This window comes from Enoplosus armatus, chromosome 23 (assembly GCF_043641665.1).
Source record: "Enoplosus armatus isolate fEnoArm2 chromosome 23, fEnoArm2.hap1, whole genome shotgun sequence".
NCBI classification, from domain to species: Eukaryota; Metazoa; Chordata; class Actinopteri; order Centrarchiformes; family Enoplosidae; genus Enoplosus; species Enoplosus armatus.
In genome coordinates, this window is record NC_092202.1 from 10,874,893 (window position 1) to 10,897,381 (window position 22,489).

General features: G+C 42.2%; 1 protein-coding gene and 2 non-coding genes across 3 annotated transcripts; 2 read left to right on the top strand and 1 right to left on the bottom strand.

The window, feature by feature from the left end:
• The first annotated feature begins 1,758 nt into the window (after positions 1-1,758).
• spag17 (sperm associated antigen 17) lies at positions 1,759-22,232 on the top strand. Its single transcript, XM_070930234.1, is given in 51 exon segments — positions 1,759-1,869; positions 2,563-2,703; positions 3,095-3,154; positions 3,297-3,425; positions 5,243-5,399; positions 5,617-5,850; positions 6,012-6,184; positions 6,427-6,573; positions 7,091-7,166; positions 7,253-7,371; positions 7,454-7,654; positions 8,544-8,648; positions 8,849-8,999; positions 9,216-9,428; positions 9,537-9,574; positions 9,686-9,802; positions 9,956-10,110; positions 10,340-10,449; positions 10,537-10,604; positions 10,716-10,976; positions 11,114-11,228; positions 11,603-11,743; positions 11,896-12,006; positions 12,205-12,383; positions 12,548-12,656; positions 12,817-12,980; positions 13,123-13,237; positions 13,370-13,524; positions 13,694-13,838; positions 13,967-14,397; positions 14,659-14,844; positions 15,384-15,532; positions 15,878-16,008; positions 16,261-16,394; positions 16,492-16,680; positions 17,257-17,370; positions 17,600-17,651; positions 18,147-18,237; positions 18,358-18,408; positions 18,884-18,977; positions 19,143-19,254; positions 19,468-19,507; positions 19,679-19,743; positions 19,934-20,070; positions 20,156-20,334; positions 20,560-20,620; positions 20,814-20,961; positions 21,261-21,370; positions 21,372-21,426; positions 21,903-21,959; positions 22,180-22,232. Coding segments are annotated over 51 exon segments (6,639 nt in total).
• On the bottom strand, positions 6,769-6,840 carry trnam-cau (transfer RNA methionine (anticodon CAU)). The gene has a single exon. It is a non-coding gene; the product is annotated as a tRNA-Met (tRNA).
• trnag-gcc (transfer RNA glycine (anticodon GCC)) lies at positions 7,799-7,869 on the top strand. Its single transcript has one exon. It is a non-coding gene; the product is annotated as a tRNA-Gly (tRNA).
• Positions 22,233-22,489: the final 257 nt, after the last annotated feature.

The window sequence follows — 22,489 nt, forward strand, 5'->3', positions numbered from 1 at the left end:
TGTACAGCTCTGCACAGTCCAAATAAGCTTCTATCATGTAGAGGGAAGTTACTGGATAAAGACTGTAGTAGGTGTATGTGCCAAGACAAATCCCTCAAGAAAACATGAAATAAGCAGCCAGTTTGACCCTTGGGAATGGTTAAAGCGCATGTCTGGTGTCAATCTTGCTGAAATTTCAGCTGGGTTGCACAGAAACTCAGAAAATAATACAGGAAATGCTTGAGGATCATTCACCGTGTTTTTCTTGCTCGTTCTTTTCCAGTAAAATGTAAAAATGCCATCATGAAACAGTTGTTGTCTTCCCCTGAAAAGCATGATAACAACTCTGGAAACCTTTAGTTTTTGGGGATTTTAAATTATACGGCACATTGAATACAAACAGGGCACAAATAGAACCAGCATAGTTTGTTTCATTTTACAAAAATAAACAACTTGCAATACTGGGAATTTTTATTTTCCATTTCAAGAACTGAATTGTAACTACAGACATAATAAAAAAAACAATACAAACTACCATTATTAAGATATGTTGTAGCTCATTTAATTGTTGCCTGAGAGTGTGTAGGAGTGGTGAAGTGGCCACGACAGCCTTTCACATTTCACTCTTCATTATCATTCATTTAATACAGTATCTTTATATTCATTCCACTTCAGTATTCAAAATCTCCCTTTCTTTAAATAGAACCTGGCCCAGGTTAAATCTCCTGTGCCGTATTTCCTGCATTATTATGGTTCAAAATAGATTTCTAGTCTACTCAAGAGTCATAGAGTATATCAAAGTAGAATTAGAGATTCTTCCTATTGATGTTGCCATAATTCAGCCTCTCTCTTGTTAGTTGGCTCACCTGGAGAAACAATGGTGTCATCATTCATTATACAGAGGAAATGGCACTAAAGTGCATGTGTTTCAGATTAAGATGCTCTGGGTATTTTTTTCCCAGGGATTCTGGTGCTGAAATCAAACTAGCTGTCTTTCATAATGTCAGTCAGTTTTGTGGCTCAAGTGCTTTATTCAGTGACTGAACCAAGCAGAGTTACTGCTCATAACTACTGTCATTAAACTTTTAAAGGGGAGTTTATCAAACATTAAACTTTTAAAGGGGAGTTTGTCAAATGTGCATGTATGTTGTAATCTTTGGTTAATTTTTGGATGCCAGATGGTTACAATTTACAGATTGCTTCCTTGGCTGCACTGTGTACTATTATAATGATAGTCAAGAATTACAATTTATGTGAGATAGTGAAATATTGTGTAAACTGTTACCATTATTTGGGGATCAATGCTGTGGCTCAGCAGGTTTGGAGTCTCACAGCCCAGAGATGTCACTGCCATCTAGTGGAGAAAATGAATAGTAACAACATTTGACAGAGCAGTTACCTACAGAATATATTTCCATTTAAACAAGAATATTTCAGTGGTTGATAAAGGATATTCTGCACCCAAAATGTGAACTGTTTTTTCTACAGATAATTCTTATTTTTTTCTTTGTTTTCGTAAATTTTATTACTTAACCTAACATTGAAACCGAAGTGTGTGCGCCTTCATGGTTTTGTTTTGAAAGTTCCCAGGAAAAGTCATTCTCACTTTGTCAAACTTGACGCTGTGTCCTCGCAGTTGCCAGGGGCAACACAAAGCACCAGGCGACGCAGGGGGCAAAGTCACGATTAACTTGAGGTTTTTAACTCATTACATTTTTCCTTTATAACTTTCAGACTAATTTCAGTGGTCTTTATATAGATAGTCGCCACTGAGTGGAAATGCCACCAAAGCCAGCTAAAAAAGGCTCAGCCAAAAAGCCCAATGCTGCTGGAGCCGCAGTTGTCAACAAGAACTGGGAGGCTGGTCTCACCAGAGCACAGTTTGAAGAGGTTTGCTATCTCCCTCACCACTTTGTTTAGTTTAACTTAACTCGTGTGTTCAAAACATTTCTCTTATCAGACAAAGTGACGCTTATAGAGTTCTTACTACTTGGCTAACGCTACATATGGTAGTTAGCCAACGTTTACAGGTTGCCACTGTAGCTAGCTAAGTTTAGCTATCTATAACGTTAGTGTTTGATGTTACGTGCGTGCGAGCGAGATTTTTACTTTTCATTTTAAGTAACGAGAAGAAATGTAACGTTAGCTAGGTTTTTAAATGATGTGTTATCTTCTGAACTGTCCCTTAAGCCAATTTCAGTAACGTCAACAAAGTCACTGGGCAATTTTTGTTTGTCACCGTAATTAAGTTAGCTTGACGTGTAAAAAAATCTGCAACAGTAAACCTTTTAGCTTTTAATTTGAAGGTGACACTTCCAAACCGGAAGTCTTATTTATTTATCGTCGAAGTTACCTGAAGGTACCTCTCTCCGGTAAAACTAGCTAGATTGTACTGTGGCTTTGTAGCTTACTCACACTGCAAATTTTAATAATGTAACGTTTAGCTTAATTTAGCTTTCTTCTATCAGTGGAAGCCACGTGATGTGCGGCGTCCATGGAGCGTTTGTTTAGGCCACCTGACGATTAACTGTAATGGAAATAGGGAGAGGCGTGATGTGACTGGTTCTCTAATGGCCTTTCCAGGAGTCATGGCAGGCCTGTGTGTCTTTCGTGGTTGGGAGAAGTCCAGAGGATGAGGAACTGATCCGGGCTTTGGCTTTGGCCGTGCAGCAACCACTACGCAAACTTTTCAACTTGTTGACCTGGGACAGCACCCTTGCGAAGGTATTCTAAATGTGGTTCAAGTTCTCTGTATTAATAGTGTCTCCTGTAATTTTGTAGAGCTTGTATATTGTTTCTGGGTCGCTGCAGTACTTAAACTGTTATTAAACAAACTGAAAACGAATGCAGTTTACTTCATATGAAATAAACAATTCGGCACTGTCATCAAGTTGTTGACACTCTAACGTCTTGTGGGCTATGTAGCTAATTTGCATCTTTGGTGGTCCTTCTCACTGTACTGAAAACAGCAGTATTGGCTGACTTAATGAATTCTTAAAGTATTATTTGTCATCAACTGATCTACTTTATAAGGTACCAAAAAATTGTGTCAGTGCAACTCTAATACCCTGTATTTTGTCAAATGAAAACGTTCTCCTGTCCAACTTTATTACAGATCCATGAACTGGGGAATCCCAAAGCAAAAAAAACAGATGATGTCCCCACGTTCTATGAGGTACACCTGGGATGTAGTAGATGAGTAAATTGATATACAGTAGAGAATGAGGGTTTGTAATATGTTGTGTCACTGTACCAGTGTCTTCTTAAAGAAACCCCATGTGTTTGTGCTTTGTTCACTGTGTTTGTGACTTGTGCAGGTTACAGAGCCTGCTAAGGTGCTGCTGGATGCAGGAGAGGAGATTCCCTGTGACCTGATGGCAAAAATACTGAAGTTCCAGCTGCTACAGATCAAAGCCAATGATAAACAGAGGAGGGAAGCAGGGCAGGTTGTGTTTCCTTATATACAGTGGCTTGCAAAAGTATTCAGCCCCCTTGAACTTTTCCACATTTTGTCACGTTACGACCACAAACAAATATATTTTATTGGAATTTTATGTGAAAGACCAACACAAAGTGGCACACAATTGTGAAGTAGAAAGAAAATTATACATGATTAAAAAGAAAATTTACAAATAAAAAACTGAAAAGTACGGTGTGCAAAAGTATTCAGCCCCCCTGAGTCAATACTTTGTGGAACCGCCTTTTGCTGCAATTACAGCTGCAAGTCTTTTGGGGTATGTCTCTACCAGCTTTCCTCATCGAGAGACTGAAATTTTTGCCCATTCTTCCTTGCAAAACAGCTCAAGCTCAGTCAGATTAGATGGAGAGCGTTTGTGAACGGCAGTTTTCAGATCTTGCCACAGATTCTCGATTGGATTTAGGTCTGGACTTTGACTGGGCCATTCTAACACATGAATATGTTTTGTTTTAAACCATTCCATTGTAGCCCTGGCTTTATGTTTAGGGTCGTTGTCCTGCTGGAAGGTGAACCTCCGCCCCAGTCTCAAGTCTTTTGCAGACTCCAACAGGTTTTCTTCCAAGATTGCCCTGTATTTGGCTCCATCCATCTTCCCATCAACTCTGACCATCTTCCCTGTCCCTGCTGAAGAGAAGCACCCCCAGAGCATGATGCTGCCACCACCATGTTTGACAGTGGGGATGGTGTGTTTAGAGTGATGTGCAGTGTTAGTTTTCCGCCACACATAGCGTTTTGCATTTAGGCCAAAAAGTTCAATTTTGGTCTCATCTGACCAGAGCACCTTCTTCCACATGTTTGCTGTGTCTCCCATATGGCTTCTGGCAAACTGCAAACGGGACTTCTTATGGTTTTCTTTTAACAATGGCTTTCTTCTTGCCACTCTTCCATAAAGGCCAGATTTGCGCAGCGCACGACTAATAGTTGTCCTGTGGACAGATTCCCCCACCTGAGCTGTGGATCTCTGCAGTTCGTCGAGAGTCACCATGGGCCTCTTGGCTGCATCTCTGATCAGTGCTCTCCTTGTTCGGCCTGTAAGTTTAGGTGGACGGCCGTGTCTTGGTAGGTTTGCAGTTGTGCCATACAATTTCCATTTCCGGATGATGGATTGAACAGCGCTCCGTGAGATGTTCAAAGCTTGGGAAATCTTTTTATAGCCTAACCCTGCTTTAAACTTCTCCACAACTTTATCCCTGACCTGTCTGGTGTGTTCCTTGGACATCATGATGCTGTTTGCTCCCCAATATTCTCTTAACAAACCTCTGAGGCCGTCACAGAACAGCTGTATTTGTACTCAGATTAGATTACACACAGGTGGACTCTATTTAGTCATTAGGTCAACATTCGATCATTCAGCAATCATCAGGCAACTTCTGAAGGCAATTGGTTACACTCAGAGAAAAGGGGGCTGAATACTTTTGCACACCGTACTTTTCAGTTTTTTATTTGTAAATTTTGTTTTAAATCATATATAATTTTCTTTCTACTTCACAATTGTGTGCCACTTTGTGTTGGTCTTTCACATAAAATTCCAATAAAATATATTTAGATTTGTGGTCGTAACGTGACAAAATGTGGAAAAGTTCAAGGGGGCTGAATACTTTTGCAAGCCACTGTATGTGATTATAATTTAGTAACAGTGTCGAACTGGAGTGGATTTTCACTCAGGTTTCAGTTGCAGTATTGTTTGAATCGTGACAATATTTGGGGAGGTAGTAGCCAAAAACCTTTGAATCAATAAATAAACTTTGTGCAATTTTGTGTAATTTTTGTCCACATCTGTGTAAGGCTGAGGATGAGATGGCAAAGACCGGTCCTCCCTCTGCCAGCAAGGACAAAGGAGGGGCCAAAAAGGGGAAGAGTCCACCCTCACCTGTGGGACCTTCTAAGGAGAGGAAGACCAAGCTCAAACGCAGGGATGATATTGAGCCACCAAATTTCATAGGTAAAAACTCAAATTAAAACTCTGTGTGGGTTATGGAGTTCAAAAAGCTAAAATAGTGAGAAATTACTGTAAATGCACAAGACATCTTTGGCTACCACCTACTTTTACAGTATGTGTGTAGAATGGTAGTGTGTATATGTACAAGAGAAAGAGAAGTGAGACATGGTAATGGATTAATTCACTCTGTGTGTTTTGTGTTATGTGCATCTGTGCATAGATGATGAACCAGGGGATGGTCCTCAACACTACATCCTGGTGCTGGGCTTCTACCAGCCCCACCTGATTGGGGCGCTTGATGCCATAGGTGTACATGTGGCCAATGTTATCAAATTGTGTTCAGAGCACACACAAACTTCTGATGGGCAGCAGAAACAACACACCTGTGAGGGCAATGAGCAGAGTCTGAGAGCATCTCCAGTTTTGGATGCAGGTAAAGGGCAGTCAGTATACAGTATGCTTAACTCCTTTACAGATTTAATATGGCACATCAAAACTATATAACAGCTTTTACATTGATTCAAACTCATCAGTATACCCTTATTGTTTTGTACTTATTGTATGTTGTTATCTACATTACATCATCATTTCCTCTGTGTGTGCCTGAAGCAGAAGGTAGTGCAGAACTGGCTGCGCAGGCCAGGAAGTTGGATCTGTTCTGGTCACGTCTGAGACCAGTTTTGGACAGCGGGCCACCAGAGTCCAAGCTCCATGATGTGGTTCAGCTCAGCTACACTGTCCCGGATCTCTTGCCTCCCTTCCGCACACAGGACAGCCCTGAGGCTGAGGTGAGTTCTCATTGTTGATTTTCTTGGATAGAATTTTGCCGGTTATCATTTGTTTCTGCTTTTTTTGTGCTGTTTGTACATTTTTGCTCAACTTTTGCTATTCCCTTTTTGATCATCCTCAAGCTCCTTCTCTGTCTGTCTTTATCACTGCCTCTGCTTTAATATGTTTGCTCAGTTTCACATTGCCCGTGACTTGTTTTTGACTTTGAATCCTCGTCTGTGTATCGGTGCACTGTGTCCAGTTGGAGATGGGAAGCCAAATCTTTGCGGGTGTGTCCAATCTCATCTATGACTGTCTGGACTGGCGCCGGCAACATCAGCACTACCTAGACAACATCAAACTCATCAGCATACCCACTGTTGTTGGGTTGGATCCACAGCCTACAGAGGTACACACATACACACATGCTTGTCAGCCAGTATCACTACACAACAGGACTGCAACTAACAATTCTTTCCTTCTGGTTATTTTCTTATTTATAAGAGAAAACCCTCTTACAGTTTTCCACGTCTTCAAATGTCTTGTTTTGTCAAAGCAACAATGTGGAAATCAAACACATTGTTGGCTTGTAAAAGGTTTGCTTTAGCAGAGGATGGTTTCGATCCATCGACCTCTGGGTTATGGGCCCAGCACGCTTCCGCTACGCCACTCTGCTGCATGCTGCACATGTGAAGATGTCACCCATTTTATTAAGCAAAATTATTAAGCAATCTTTAAAATTATTTTTGTAGTACAGCTACTCTTACAAATCACTCATGGGTTACTGATGTCACCTTCTTTGTTCCCATGGCCATCTTAGTGATTAGTGCATGAAATTATTCATTGGCATAAACGGCCATGCCATTACACAGCATGGAATATCATGAGCTACACTACAACATATATTTGTTCATATATTTTCCCAGGTTGTGCTGACCCCTCTGCCCATGACTCCACGCTCCAAGAAGAAATCAGTGCGGGAGGAAAGCCCGGCAGACAGAGGTAAGACCTTTCTCTTTAACATAGCTCTATTTTTTCTCTTTTATATAGAATGTAACATTTTTCTGTCCTCTCTTCTTTGTCGACAGACGCAAAGCAGCCCCCTCTCTCAACAGATGTGGACATGCGTTACTACAGCAACCTTCTCGACCTGGTTCCCCCTGAAGCCTGCTCTGTGCCACTAATCTTGCACTGTATGCTGGAGCAGGTCTGTGTGCGTATTGTGAGTGTGGGTGTGTAGTGTGAGGCCAGAGCAAGATTCTTGATATCTGTGCAATTTGTGTGTTTAGGTGGTGATGTCAACAGAAAAGTCTGTGTCCACCCGGACCGATGTGACTGAGGAGCCCAAACCTCTCAATGGGCCCGGGTTAGACCATCAGCTGATCAGCTTCATGCTCCAAAGCTTCCTGCCTCTGGTACACACGAAAGAGGAGAGAAGCCACATGTTAAATGGCTTGCTGACTACAGCAAAGAATGAAGAAGACAAGAAGGTACAGTGGCCACGCACCAAAACACACATACCATGAGAAATGCACAGTCAAGCATGTGTTGTGTGAATGATGACTGAAAGACAAAGAAGTTATGTTTGTACAAAAATTACAAAAACGTGTACAGTAGCTCAGAGAACATATACAGCATTGGTGGTTCAGTGGTAGAATTCTCGCCTGCCACGCGGGAGGCCCGGGTTCGATTCCCGGCCAATGCAGTACATATCTTTTCTTTTCAGCAGGAGGGGATTGTGGAACTCAGAGAAGAAAATGAGCGGCTTTTGTTTCAATGGGCAGGGCCAGTAGCAGGCATATGGAGCACAATGGCCAACCCCCACCATCTCCAGTGTCATGTTGAGAGTGCTGTTGCTGCAGCACAGACAGAGCAGCAGCACAGACAGAGCAGCAGAACAGCTCGGCTGTGTTGTGGCGGGGGGAGGGTGAAATAGTTGCTTTCCTGAGCAGAGAGAAAGCACAAATACTGTATAACATAGTATGAGCCACATACAATATATATCCAGCAGATGGTGCTGTAATCCTAGTAGAGAGTAGCAAACAAACATGCAAACAGTAGGTGCATACTGCACAGTAAAGTGCTTCAAAAATATAAAAATAGATTACAATAGATGTTGGTAAACCAAACATCAACATATATGTAATTTCCTTACACTGATCAATGGACAATGATCTACCTTTACAGTACTGAAACCCTCAGTCTACTGGGGTCACGGGGACGAGTTACATAGTAAATGTTCCTTTCTTTGTGTGGGAATTTTGCACTTTTTTATTGCCATGTAAAACTCATTGAGGGTTTCCCCTACAACTCCAGAATGTACAGGCTGAAATTATTCACTCATTTATCTGTGTTTTATTCTCTTTTCTGTTGTGTCAGAGGCTAATGGAGAGGTTTGGAGCAGAGGAGACACAGAGGAAGTCTGAGCACCCTCTGGTTATCAGACACCATAATGAGAGGGCACTGCGCTTGAGGGATATCAGTGCAAGTAGATTTTTTTTATGTTTGCAGCTGTATATAAGTGATTCATTTTTATTGTCCATGTGGAAGTTTTGGTTCAAAATCATTAATGAGACAAAGGAGTACACTGTAGAGTACATGTTATCTTGGCTCCTCTCTATTCATATTTTTATCTTTGGACTAGAAATGTGTTCATATAGTGTGTTTCTGTGTGTCCCTCTTAGGCGGCTCAGGCTTTTGATCCAGCAGAGGTGGAGCTGTCCATGATGAGGTTGTCTCCAGTGTGGGAGTTGATCCACTCTGTACCTCAGCAGAGAAATGGCAACTCCTGCTGGATGACAATCAAACAGCAACTACAACACTACTGCACAGATGGTCAGACACCAGTAAAATGTCAGAGGCACCCACCTTAGCTCAGCATATAGTACATATACAAAACGTGTTGCTTTATCTCAGAGTTTGTGGCAATTAGTTGATATGTTTTTTTGGTTGTGTTGATCCCATTAGGGAATTACCTACAGTGAGACATTGGTCAGTCTGTGTTGGAAAAAGCCCTTCAAAATGATGTCATGATGTTATGATATCCCACAGATGTTGTGTCATGGCCGGAGGTGGAGCGTTTGTTTCATCAGAGTGTGTTTGAGAGTATGCCACTGACCAGGCTGGATCAAAAGGGTGTGCTACAGAATGCTCTTAGACCACTGGGAACACTGGAACCAGCTCAGCAACAGACACCAACAATAATCCCCTGGGACAACCCACTATCTTACGCTAAACAGCAGCTTAATAATCTAAGGACTAAAGGTCTGTTACTTGTGATGTTTCACTTACAAGGTACAACTGCCTTTGATTGCTGTAACATCTCTCAACTGTACGTATGAGACTGTACCTCATAATTTATTTCAACTACAGGCCTGACCTTTCTCACCGAAGATCCTGGTAACACAGAGGTATTGTTTATATTTTATCCTCACATATTTTGCTTTGTCTATAATAAAAGAATAATGAGCATTTGTTCTGATTTTCCTCCCAATAATGTTGAATGTTGTTTTTTTCTCCAGCATATCAGTGGGAGAGTGTGTTGCCAGCTGGACTTATCTGACATTGAGAGTTGTAGGCTGAGATCTCTGGTTGACTGGCACTATTCTGAACACCACAATGCTTCCATCTTCCCACAGGTGACCTGTCTTATCTTGTCTTTCAGGGGGAATTAAGGGGAAAACATACTCAAACTTCACACGTGCAATACAGATAAAACACCATGAAAATCTTATTTCAGCTAAAAACATGTTTTTTTTTGCTTTTGTCATTTTGATTTTCCTGATGTGCAGGTACTCCAGTTGGCCTCAGAAGAATACCGCTGCTTGGATACCTTCAGAGGAAGTCCTAACAACATCCTGTATATTTTCTGTCACAATCCAATGAGCCCTTATCGCCAGTGCAAGGAGTTCTGGGATGTAGCCCTTCACACTGATGTCAAGTTCAGGTCAGAATGCAAGTACACATTGTCAGGTGTTTTCTTCTCACAGGACATGGATAGTAATATGCTTTTTGCTATGTGAGAAAGCAAAAGAATAAACTTCCCATGAACACCATCATTAGAATTATACCGTATGACCCTTCTTAGTGGCAGAGTCTGCAGCCTATATAACCTGACTAGTGAAATAGTGCATATGTGGAGTGTTAGACTAGCTCCACTGTTATCTTTTTGATAGGAAGTACCTGGAGCATGTGGCAGATACCATTTCAGATTGGACAAAAGAGGAGGAATTAAAGAGAGAGGCAATGCAACTCAGAAATATCAGCTGTGCTGAGTTTCCAAAAGGTACTGTAGCTTGTCAACACAAGACTCAGTGAGACTGTGAATACTTTCCACCATACAAATACAATGTTTGCTTTGTTCCTGGACTAGATGAAAAGGCTGCAGATTCTGCAGAGGAGGACACTCTGGAGCCAGTCATCAGAAAAGACTCCCTTAAAGTCAGTACCAGCTAACACATGAACACTCCTTTAAGGTTTCTAATTCCTTCAACGTATTATAAACCTACAGCAGTGACCTCACTGTTTGTTACTGTGTGCATGGCGTTACAGGCCTGGAAGTTGGAACAGGAGCGTCTAAAGGAGGAAGAGATGGCCAAGAAATCAAAGAAAGAGAATACACCAAAAGGCAAGCAGCAGAAGGAGGAAGCTCAGTCACTGGACAACAAGAGAAGTAAAACTTTGTCCAGTGGCAAGAAGAGCAGAGCAGAGACAGCAGGCAGCTCATCCAAAACTCCCACAGAGTCCACTACTGCCACAGTGCCCCCCTTGGAGGAAAACAAAGAACTGCATCCGACAGAGGCACCCTTCAATGTGAGGGCACGCACACAAAACCATGAATAAACTGAGTTTGTGTTTGCATTAGAACATATAAACACAGCTGACAAGTACTGTCTGCTCACAAGTAAAACATCACGGTGCGTGTATGGCTGTGTATGTGTGGTGTGCAGGGTTTCACAGGATACGGCACAGATGGAAAGTTGATCCGTGTGTCAGGTCGTCTCCAGTACCTTTTCCCTTCCAGTGGAGGACACATCACTGTGGAGAATGTCAGCTATGTTGAAGGTATTGAGACAAAGTTGAGGCTGCATGTGCTTCATGTGCTTACATCCAAACACAATCAGGCCACTCTAATTCAGGAAACATCCCCAGCAAACAGCTCGCCGACATGCTCTGAGATCGCTACAGAAAACAACATTACAAGTGTTTGGGGTTTTTTTTTTTGTGAATACACAAACTATTTTCTCATTTCATTTCTGTAAAAACATTATCTGCAGTAAAGATGATAATATCAAAACAAACATAACCTAATGTTTAGTCAGGAAGTGAGGTTGGTCATGAAAAGCAAAGTGCCACTCCACACTATTCTAGTGGTGATGGCGGGTGCTTTGGGTGATTTTCCACATGCGCCCATGCATTTTGTACTGTTTTCACTCCAGGTTCCAGCCTGATGAAACTGGCTGTGAAGACAGATGGGCATCATTTCTACACACACATCAACCACGTTGTCGGTGATCCTGTAAGACCTCCCCCTCAGTCCCAAGACAAAGAAACCAATGACAAAAAAGAAGATCTTAAAGGTAAAGATGCTGATCATAGCACGGTCATCGAGCAGCACCCTGATTCTCTTTATCCAACCTTTGCAAAAGTTTTATGTAATTTAGTGGATAATACTGGTGAACAAACCCAGATGACCTGTGAGTATTTCTGTATGTGTGTGTGTCCTTTTCAGTGTCAGAACCTGTGGAGATGAAAAGAATGAAGCAGGGCTCCCTCTCAGCAGTTTTAGACAATGGAATCCACCTCTCATACAGTTTCTATGGTCCTACAGGAGAATACATAGGTGTTATACTTCAAACACATACAATTTTCTTTTTTTTGTTTTGTAAGCCCTATATTTAAATGTTTCAGTCTTTACTGAAAACCGGTTGAATATGCATATGGACTGCTCAAAATATTCTTATTATATGTTATGGAATAAACAAGGTTTCTTCTCAGTGGCTGGCAGTATTAACTGTATTCCTGTTTGGTGATGTTCTAGTAAGTCCCCAGGAAACAGCAGGAGGGTCCCCAGAGACCTCCACCTTTGTCCCCATCCCTCTCTCCTCCTCCTCCCACTGCTCCAAGGGGACAGACCAGGATTCGATTCCATCCAGCCACATCAAACCTCCGGAGTCCCAGGTTCCATATACCCACATGGATGCACAAAAGAATACATGTGTACACACGCAGAATATATTAACCATAAAAAATATTGTTCAATTGCTCTCAAACCTCAGTATGAAATAGTATAAACCATCTTGGGTTTTGAACTTGTGCTACTTATTGTGATGTTAATGTTACTGTTATTGCTCAAACTATATGTGCATGTTCATTTGGTGTAATCTAAGGTGTGTGAAGGCCAGCCAACATTGCCATCCAGCCCATTTAATAGTCTCAACCTGTCTGTTCCTAATGGCCTACTGCTGCAATTTCTACGAGAGGATACACAAGGTCAGTGATGCGCTTTCCTAGGAATGTATATACACACTCACAGGTGTGTGTGCATCTTATAAGTGTAGTTTTATAAAGCTGCAGAAAAGAGCTCCAGTCACTAAATTGCATCCCTGGTACAAATATTTATTGCATAATTTGTGTGTGTTTGTGTGTCCAGGAGTGTCCCCTGAAGAGAAGGGTATGCTGGTGAAACAGGGCTTTCCTCTTAATGGCAGGGTGGTTGTAGGGCAGCTTCAGGACCCTTCCCTCTCCAAAGAACTGTCCCGCATTGTCACCAGCCAGGGAGCCGTGATCCGATACATGAGAGACGGGTCCACAGAGGTAAACAAACTGTATATTCATATATAGAGGCACGTATACCAGCAATTTGTACAGGCAGAGCTGAACCATCATGACTCTTACTCAAAAATGGGGACTTACCCTTAGGACACATACAAGCACACAAATCACATGTACACTGCAGGTTCTGTTTCCAGATGGCTCTGTCAGTTTCAGCCAGGATTCTGGTCCAGTGTGGGTCCCTGACTCTAAGGTTGAGGAGGAAAACACCTCTCAGGAAACTGAGGACAACAAGAAAGGTTCGAGTGCAGCACCGCTCAATACAAAACAGTGTTTCCTCCACATTCTAACATGATGGGCCCCCTGCTGTGAGGACAATTAAGTGTCACTTTTAGTGACATACAGTGTATGTTTTCTGTGTGTCTACATAGAACAGAGCTCACAGAAGGAGGCTGATGCTCAGAGAGGGTGTTGGTTAACAACGACTCCGTCTGGAGCTCGCATCCACACTGTGGGGACCACACATAAACACATACCCACCACACCTCTTCTCGCCTTCAAGGCCACAGACCCCATCACCCATGAGGTAAGAGTGTTGATTTCCTCCTGGTGGAATTAATTTTAATATTTTGTCATTGTCTGAACCTCTCAAAGTTTGTGATAGAGTCTCAAAAATGAGAGTGTTGTTCCCATTCTGAAAAAGCTTGTTATTGCTGGGAGTCACCTCTTTAACTTGGCGTGTGCTGTTGTGTCAGGTGATGCTGAGCCGGGAAGATCTGGTGGTTTCTGTCCAAAACCCAGATGGATCTCTAAGTGTAGAGCATGCAGACGGAACCAGGATCACCAGTCTCTACCAAGACAGACCACCGAACACAACGCAACACATACTGCTGCATACAGGTGACCAGGCAGCCAGATCTGCACATGTACTGACATAGCCATATACAATATACAACAACACACACATGCACTTAATCATTAACTTACGGTGACATTTTCTATCTGACCTGTGTCTGTAAAACTTTCAGGGGAGCAGCCTGAGAGCGTGACCCTTAAATCGACTTCTGAATGTGCATGTGGCTGCACTGAGTGTGTGTGTGTCACACGCTGTGCGGACAGCATCGATGAGAACATGCACATCCAGGATACTTGTGACAACGGAGAAGAGATCAGCAGGGACAGTGCAGGGAAAGTGTGCGACAAGGAGGGCGCTGGACACGCTTGTACAGAGTTGAGTGAGTGTGAGCATGAGTGCGGTGAAAGGGAAAGTAGTATGTTTGCAGAAGAGGCTGTGGCTGAGAATGGCAAGAGGAGTGCATATGTGTCTACCAAAGAGCGGGTGGTGCTGGTGGAGAGGGAGGGATGCGCCACCGTGGTGATGTACCCGGAGCGGCACACGGCTCACATCTTTTTAGCCGATGGAACTGTCATCACTGGGAACAGCCAAGGAGCATATCAGGTGGGTGGTTTACAGTAAATATCACATCGTATTATAGCATCTGTCAAATTTGTCTGCTGGCAAGTTTTTGTTTGAAAAAGATGAGACTATCCTGGTGGAAAGAGGTGATTTCAGCTCATTCACATGAGTTCTGACCACAGTGTCAGTGTTGATATGACCATCAGATGGCACCAAAGTTAGACTGTTGTGTATAGAATCATAGATAAATACACATTTGTCTATTTACCTACATGTTTGTGTGTGTATGCTTGTGCATCCAAGGTGTTTCCATCCAGTGTGGGGCTCCTGCAGATCCAAAGTGATGGGAAGTGTGTGTACTCATCTGACCCACTTATAACCCCTAGTCCAAAGGGTGGCACTCCTGTAAACCAACCAGGAAGCTACACCATGAGTCATACAGACAAAGTGGCCCTAGACATTACAGACCCGGATGGGAACCACTTCCAGGTCAGTAAGGAGGATTGTAAGAAGAGGGTTAGTGTCATCATGAAAGTGTTTGTGTCTAGCACTGAAAGAGACAGTCCTTCATGTCTCAAAGAAACATCTCTTTCAGAAAAGTGTAGGAATGGCCAAAGCAAAAACAGAACAAACACTCACTAAACAGATTTTTTTGTATTATAGCACAGTGTAGGAAACAATGGCAAACTGAAAATATATTTGAATCCATCTTGAAAGCTTAAGACTCATTTGAGCAAATGAATTTGCTTCGCTCCCTTCGCTTCACTACCTCCATCACGATGACTAATCCTCTTGTAATCCCTGGTCTGTTACAAGGTTGCTGTCTTATTAGGTTAAGTTACTATTTTCTGAATTAAACAGCTAATTCAAAGGTAGAGGGAGATGTTGAGACAGCCTGCTATGTGAATTTGAAAAAAAGTCATCAGTGTCAAATTCTCCGATGAACATGACTCATTAAAAAAAATCTACAACACAAGTTAATCTGCCTTCTCTGAGTGAATTCTCTGAATTTTGTGTGCGTGTTGCAGGTGATGGAAGATGGGCAGTTATCAGTGCTGAACTGCAGCCCTGCTCCAAGCACACTTAAACAGGACGAGGCAGAGCTGGAGGAGGAGGAGGATGAGGAGGACAGAGAAATCGCCAGGATTAATGTAAAACATAGAGAACATTGTCCCAGGTGGGCCTCTATCCATATGTGCTGCACCTTAAAGCCATATTACGCTTTATTAAAGTCCTTTCTCTTTGTGTAAACATGTTTATGGATAATCAGCTATGAAAAATGACCATTCTGAGGACATGTAGTCATCAGTATTTATGTGTTATAACCAACTGAAAGCCATTTTGAGCCATATTGTTAAATTATTTTCCCGCTTAATGTTCCTATATGTAAAAAATAAGATTTTTTCTGCATGAATATAAAAAAGCCAAAGTCAGTAGCAATGAGACGATATTTAAACATGTAACATTGTACTGTTGTTGGATGGCAACTTCACAGAAACTCTGACAACACATTGTATTCCAGGCTGTTTCTGGTGCACGAGGATGGTTCAGGTACTGAACTACTGAGCTCACAAAGCATTGAGGAACAGTTCTACCAGGCGTACTCTGATCCTACCATAGCACTGCAGAGGGAACCACTGCCAGACACACAAGGTGCCCTGTTGAAAACCTTAGATATCAAGAAACGTAATACTCATAAAATAGAAGTATAGAGGTTGATTGAATTAGAAGTGTTACATTTGATCTTGCCAAATTTGAGTTATTATATGTGGTTAATTAACTGACTCTTGAGATGAGTGCACTTTTCTCATTCTATTATCTATGAAAAGAGAAATAAAGGTAGGGAAAGACCTCTCAATCTCCAGGAAATGAGATTAGGTTTGTGTATGTTCGTGACTGTTTCAGGTGAGTTCGGCATTACCATCCTAAAGCCCGGCCACCAGAGTGTGTGGTCCCAGTGGTTGCTGGGGAAACAGAACCCTGACATCACCCCTCCCAACCTCAGAAACCGCAGCTGGCATGATTTCCCCAGAACAGAGGTACAGGTACATACACACATATTGTATACACAGGCAAACAACATAGTCAGGGCCAAACACTGACAGTTATCTTCCTCTGTCTTTCCCTCTATTTCAGAAGAAGAGCCCAGGTCCTTCATTTGGTACCGACATGGGACAAGGTTTGACTCTGAAAGAGAGGTCCGATGGTTCTGCAGCACAGCGTCAACCTGTCAGGAGCTGCCCCGAAGTCTTGGTGATGAGGGAACTGTACCAGCACCGACCAGTCACCGCACCACTCAAAAATACTGTAGACACACGACTGAAGGTAAAACAAACGCATGTCTGTGGTCATGTGGCCCACAGCCAAAGTTTTGCTAAAATAAGTAAGTAAAAATGGTACAGTGGCACTGTCTGACATCTCTTATTGGTTAGAGTGGAATAGGGGTTATACTGTGGCAAACAAAGCTTTCTAAAACACTGAATCACTATGAAGCAACTGTTGTGAGAATAGTTCACTGTTTCGAAGCATTTGATAAAGTAAAAAATGGCGACATCTGCTGGCCAAACTCTTCGTATTGCATTTGTATGGATGAATTAAATCTGAGACCATGATGAAATAGTGTACAAGTCAAATGGTTGCACTGCTTTCATTATTGTTATTTTGTTCAATAAGGCTTGTATTATGAAAATTTTTAAATACTGAGGCAGACTGACAAAAATATCCCATGTACAGAACCAGCGCGACACCTCTCTGATACAAGTGTGACGTAGCAAGGCCTCGTTTGGGATAGTCACGAAAAATATCTTGCTTACTTCTGCTTTGAAAGACTGAAAACTGTTGGAGAGGGATAGTTTTTTCTGCAGGATCCTGACAAACATTGAAATGTGGCTTTGACTGCAGGAATACATTGAGAGTCTGATGGAGAGGGAGCAGCGATCAGAAGAGATGAAAATTAAAGACCCTCGCGATGAGGAGGAAAGTGTTCGTGCCAGTGTTCTGCTCAACCTGGTCCTGGTCAGCACACACACACACACACACACACACACACACACACACACACAGTATAATGCACAATAGGTACATTCCCCCTTGCCTTTACTTTGACTGACAGTAAAATGAGCAGAAAGGTGTTACCATGAGGATCTTTCCCCACGGCATACTGAGATGAAGATCTAAGACACAATTCTACATAAAATTACTGTCATACAATATAAATGTAAATTATTAATTATGTATTTTATAGTCTTTTGCAGAAGAAGAGGACGCAGGTCACACCTTTGACAAGAGGACTTCAGGTGGGCGACTACTTTTTGCAGTTGTGCAGGCTGTGTTTGAAGCATTTTGTTACAAGTTCGCTGAAATATAAGTTACATTTGCAATTATCTGGTTTCCTTTAATCACTATTAAATAATTAAGCATACCTATTTCATTGTAATTCTTCTCAAATTAAATTTTAATCAGTTCCAGTCACTATTTGCATGACAAAAAATGTGAATAAAATAGGCTTTAATAATGAGTGAAAACTAATCAGTGAAACCAAGAAATGATGGCGCATTAGAGGGCTGGATGAGGCTATTGTCACAGGATCTACATTTATTATTCGAAATACTGCTTAACTAATTATTTAATTTCAGTAAAATTGAAGTGAAAATGACAGAAGTTCTCGAGGTTTCAAGTTAAATATGTAGTAGTAGAGGAGTTACATAGTACGTGTGATTCAGTTTTAGTTTAGTGTAGAGGGGTCAGCACAAATGTACACTTCTTCTAACTCTTTCTGTGTGTATCCACAGTGGACATAGCCAATCTGTACAGCCAAGGAGTTGGAGCCCCAGTTGAGCAGTTGGATGTTTCAGAAGACACAGCCACAGTAGCTAGTGACAGGTTTGAGAGATTAAAATGGCATGCATGAATAAATACTGTTATTTTCTCTAAAGTGACAGTTCCATGTATTCAAATATGTTTTAAATAGTATTAATATCCTAAACCCTGTCTCCTGTCCAGTTTTGCTAATGAAAAGGAGTCAAAATGGACTGAAAGACTTACACAATACAGGTAAATATTGGTTTCCTTCCCACACTATTTTGTGATTCTGTGTGAAGAATTAACCACCACTTTGACAATTAGTAGCATCATCAAGTTAACAAAAAAAAGGATTAAAGTGAAGTTTTTCTCTTTTAACATTCACTGCAACACTTTTAATGCACTGAAATAACGTTTAAACATTAAAAGGTGTTTTTTGAGTTGTAGTCAGTAGTCTCACCACACATTTGCCAGTGTGTCTTATTGAGGAAATGGCTTTTAGCCCATTATTTTGTGTATGGCTGCTGCTGTGATTCTCCTTTGAAGGGAATTATTCGTAAGAAAACCACAGCATCGACTGCAGTACAACTAAAAAAAGGGTGCAGGATAGATAATGGAAAAAAAGTGGGAAATTATGGTACTGCTGTGGCTACAAGTAACGTTGTATTTGCACTAGTGGTTATCAACTCATCAGTCATTTTCTCTGTATTTTCCATGTATACGTCAGACAGGAGATGAGTGAGGAACAGGCTTATAGAGAGGCTCTGAGGAAGAAGAACATTGTTCCTTTTTTCCACCCAGAAAATGTTCCATTATACCAGGTACTGTACGTGCTCACTTCAATATATAATTATTATATTTGAATATGTTTTTGAGTCGGCATTATCATGATAAAATACAATGAAGTCTGAACACACATTGATGCCCCATTTGTGACATAAAAATACACAATGTTCAGCAAGAGACACAGCACTGTTGTTTTCCAGAACCTGCTACAGCACCAAGCACCAGACATGAGGAGTCTATCCATGGATCTCCCTCCAATCCCCAAGTCAGACAGTGCTCAGGTCTTCCTGAAAGATGCCCCACAAGAGAGCAGTAAGTTATTATACTGCCAGTATTTACTAGGAGCTACAGCACTAAGATGAATTTCATTTTAAAGGTTGTCCTGTTGGGAATCCGTACAGAGAAACTGAGATTTAATTGAACTGAAAAAACATGCTATTTTAAAGCAACTGTCGAAGTGTATGAAAACCATTTACAATAACATGCATACTGTATAATATACTGCATTTGTGTTTGTAACTGCAGCCCCACGACCCTTAAACCCAACGCCTTCTCAATCTGCAAGGTAATGAAGAGGATGTTATGAACTGTTTTTTTCCAGTGTTCATTTTGCTTAGTTGTAGTGGATCACAAAACTTTACATCTCTTAATTTTTATTTCATGAATTGCTTGTCTAAATTATGCTTACATTTGCTATTGTGACACGGCTTGACCTCTCCTGGTGTTTTGCTCTTAGTCATACAGCAGGAAGTGGCAGGATGCCTGAAAAAAGACCCACCAACCCCACGTCTCGGTCTGCCGGTTTGTTCCCCATCTTCCTCTGTTGTATTAAAATGAATCGTCTGAGGTTGTTGGTCATGAACTCCAAGAATGTATATGATTCACAGTCACTGATGCTGGATGTTATAATGCAGTTTCGGTGGATTGAGCACTTTACAGTGCAGGAATGGATGAACGACCATGTCTTTGTGTGTGTACATGTCCATGCCAGGTGAAAGCAGTCTGAAGGTTTCATCCGGGCAACGTAAGTCAGTCCAGGTGGATGTGACCGGAAAGCCCAGGAGTACTAAAGTCAGACTACCAACCTCTATCCTCAGCTCCAAACCCTGCAGCATACCAAATCAACAGGTACACAAACATTGACATGACAGTTATTATTCATGCATATCATTGCATGTAAAAACAACACATACTCACTCTGTCTGTATTCCAGTTCCTGTCAGTGGAAGAGCCAGTAAGGAGGAAGTGTCGAACTATTTCTCTCACCGATCCAAATGTCATAGTGAGGGGATTCCAGCTCCTGCCGTCCACTGTTGACTTTGGCGCACTGCAGGAGGGCACCTCCTCTGCGATTACTGTGATGATGAAGAATGTGGGTGTTGACACCTGCAGGTAAAATGCCAGATTGTGGATAGATGGAAAGAGTGGATACATAAATGCAAAGGCAAATGTAGGCAAAACCAGAAAAATAATAGCCTTACAACTGGTTCCAAAGTGTGTCAGAAAGAAATGAGTGCTGTGGATAGGTGCAGGCGATTTGTGGGTCACCTTCAAGTCCAAAGGGAAAACTTTGACCTGTAACTATTTGTGGTTTGTTTCGATCCGCCTCTCTGCAAGGTTCCATGTGAAGCAGCCTCCTCCTGCTACAGGCCTCCGGGTCATCTACAATCCTGGGCCTGTAAGTTTCCAGCTGGATATTGTGATTAAATATTAATGTTGATTAGCCATTCTTTTACTAGTTCGCTTATATTGGATTCATACATGTTTAGTATAACTGACATTTCCAAATATACATATGTTAAAGTTATCATCTCCCCCTTGGTTGTTGAGGTGTTGCATGTATTAGTAATGAAATAAAATTGTGTGTTCAGGTGGCTGCAGGTTTGCATGTTGAACTGCAGGTTCAGCTGTTTGCGGTGTGTGCGGTCCAAGCAGGAGAGGTAGAGCCAAAGAAGTACATATCCCAGGATATTATCATCCACACTGAGACAGACATCTTCTACCTGCCTGTCACCGCTAATATCCTTTGAACACCTCAAGAAATGTTTCACTTTAGAAGAAACGTTTTGCTTTATAGCCTTATTTTTTAGAAGCAAGTATTCTTAATCAGTTCTTTGGGTGTGAATCAAATCCGCTTGTATTCAGCCTGCTTGCATTGTCGTCATGTAGTCTGGTTCTTTTTCTTGCCTTGTTTTTTCAGCTATTTTTTAAAATAAATAGTTACAGGACATCCTTCCACAGATTCAACTAGTCTGAATGGCTCGGTGAGGTCTGTATAGAGGAAGCATACAGTGATGTTGGTCCTTAAATAGCTTCACCCATCCTTCCAGAGAGGTTATACGACATTTGGGTCAAGGACCACACCAGCGCACACAACAAGAAAGGCTCCAGGGTCCGTCAACTATCTTCCAGCCTACCAGTTGGACAGGGGGGGTGGCGTACAACCCCACAGACTACCCAGTGCCCTCTTGACCAGTCCGACGGGTCAGTATCTTGGACTAACAAAATAAGAATTCATTTCACATGTGGATAGAAACCAGTCACAATCTGAAACAGTTTTTGTTTGTAAATTTCAGGACACCCTAGTCTGTAAAGGAATACACATCACCATTCTCCGATCAGATGCCACATCATTCAGGTCTTCATCCCATCATCATCCTACCACATTCCTCCCATTTTATTCCACAAACATGGCACATTTTAATGGATTTTTATATCTTCCTCTGCTCCAAATAAAATCTTGAAATAATTGTTGCAAGTTAATTTTAGGCTTTTGTCTACACAGATTTGGTGTGTGTGTGTGTGTGTGTGTGTGTGTGTGTGTGTGTGTGTGTGTGTGTGTGTCTCCTAAAGACATCAAACAAGACATCTCACCATTTTCAATAAAAGGAGTGTGGTGCGTGCCTCTGAGTGTGTGCGTGCGTCTCTACGGGAAGACTCGCGCCTGTGCGTGTGCTCAGGTGAACAGATGGGGGTGGGGATGTTGGTATATGACGTCAGCGGAGACCCAATGCAAGGTGCAACCCTGGCAAAACAAAGTTGAGTAATGACAGAAATCCTTGCTGTCATGCAGTTTTTTTGCCTTTCGATGCCAGTGTTTCGTATTTATCCTCCACGTCTCTCGCACGGATCTTAACGCTCCCTTCATTTAGTGCGTCTGCAGCTCGAGAGATCCTTGGCTCGGCTCTGCGTTGTCGGCGGTCACGCGCTCACACGTGCACATACGCACGCTCGCAGCTGAGCATCACGAGAGGCAGAAGCAGCAGCAGCAGCAGCGGAACACGGTCTGACAGGGGGGGCGACGGGCTTTGACTTTGGATGCTTAGTCACATTTTGCGTTGACCAGAGAGGCGAAGGATGGCGCGGGTAGAAGAGAAACACTGAGCGGCTCGGCGGGAGAAGATACAGGAAGAAGGCGAGGGGGGGTACCGACATCCGGAGTAGATGATGCTTATTTGCCGCAGGCCCCGCCATCGTGAAATTGGATACCGACTTGCGGCGGATGGGGTGACCGAGCTTGCTGCTCCGCCGGGGAGGTCCCTGCCTT